We start from the raw sequence: 800 nt of genomic DNA, 5'->3' as shown, positions 1-800 counted from the left end.
TCATAAGGAAGAAAAATAAATAAAATGAAGTTTTAAGAATAATCTGATTCTACAATGTTGCCCACATGGCTAATGCATTTAAGTCCTAACTCTGGCACTAAATGAGAATTTTCTACGTCCTCTAGTTGGGCAGTTTGACTCCAAGTTAAGTATTACACTGAAAATTTTGTAACAGGAGCAACATGCAACGGCAGATGACCAACCTAAAATGCATCCCATAGACAGAGGCACCCAAACGAATGCCAACTAGTTCATAGCTTTTTCTAGTTTAGAAACAATAAAGTTGAACAAATCTGAATTCAATCCACAATGCTCCTTCTTCTGCTTGCTTGTATACACATTAGTATTAACCAGATAAAGAGTGAGAGATGAAAGAGCTGCACAGCCAGCATAACAGAAACAAAGCAAATACTGCAACAGAATGACCCATTTCAGGTAGGGTTTCAGGACTACAGCAGAATTATTATGCTAGTACTATGGGGTGCAATGCAGTCCCCCAGGCTTTGGCTTTATGATTGCATCCTTGCCAAGGAATCCAGAAAAGGATTTTAAAAATGAAGTATCACCTGCTCTTGAAAGGACTTTGAAAACAGGAGGAAGAGGTACACACGTGGAGCCCCTCCTTTGTGAGAACACACAAAGTCCACGCAAGCAACACAGAGACTCTCACAGCCTCTGGCATGCACCAGTCACAAATTCAGCCTTCGTTTACTTCTCTGCAGGTTTGCTGCAGTCAAACAACTGACATCTTGTATCCCTGCATGACAAAACAGACTCTTATCTTCTTCTCCCCCAAACCC

General features: G+C 41.0%; 1 protein-coding gene across 1 annotated transcript in view; it reads right to left on the bottom strand.

The window, feature by feature from the left end:
* FARP2 (FERM, RhoGEF and pleckstrin domain protein 2) overlaps positions 1–800 on the bottom strand; it is a 76,182-nt gene that overhangs the window by 40,006 nt on the left and 35,376 nt on the right. Inside the window, exon 7 of the mRNA XM_009702705.1 lies at positions 190–203. Within this exon, the coding sequence (XP_009701007.1) occupies positions 190–203 (14 nt within the window). The remainder of the gene's footprint in view (positions 1–189; positions 204–800) is intronic.

Source organism: Cariama cristata, unplaced genomic scaffold, assembly GCF_000690535.1.
Source record: "Cariama cristata isolate BGI_N322 unplaced genomic scaffold, ASM69053v1 scaffold19770, whole genome shotgun sequence".
Lineage (NCBI taxonomy): Eukaryota > Metazoa > Chordata > Aves > Cariamiformes > Cariamidae > Cariama > Cariama cristata.
The sequence above is the reverse complement of the archived record's forward strand: the minus strand, read 5'-3'. Positions and strand labels throughout refer to the sequence as shown.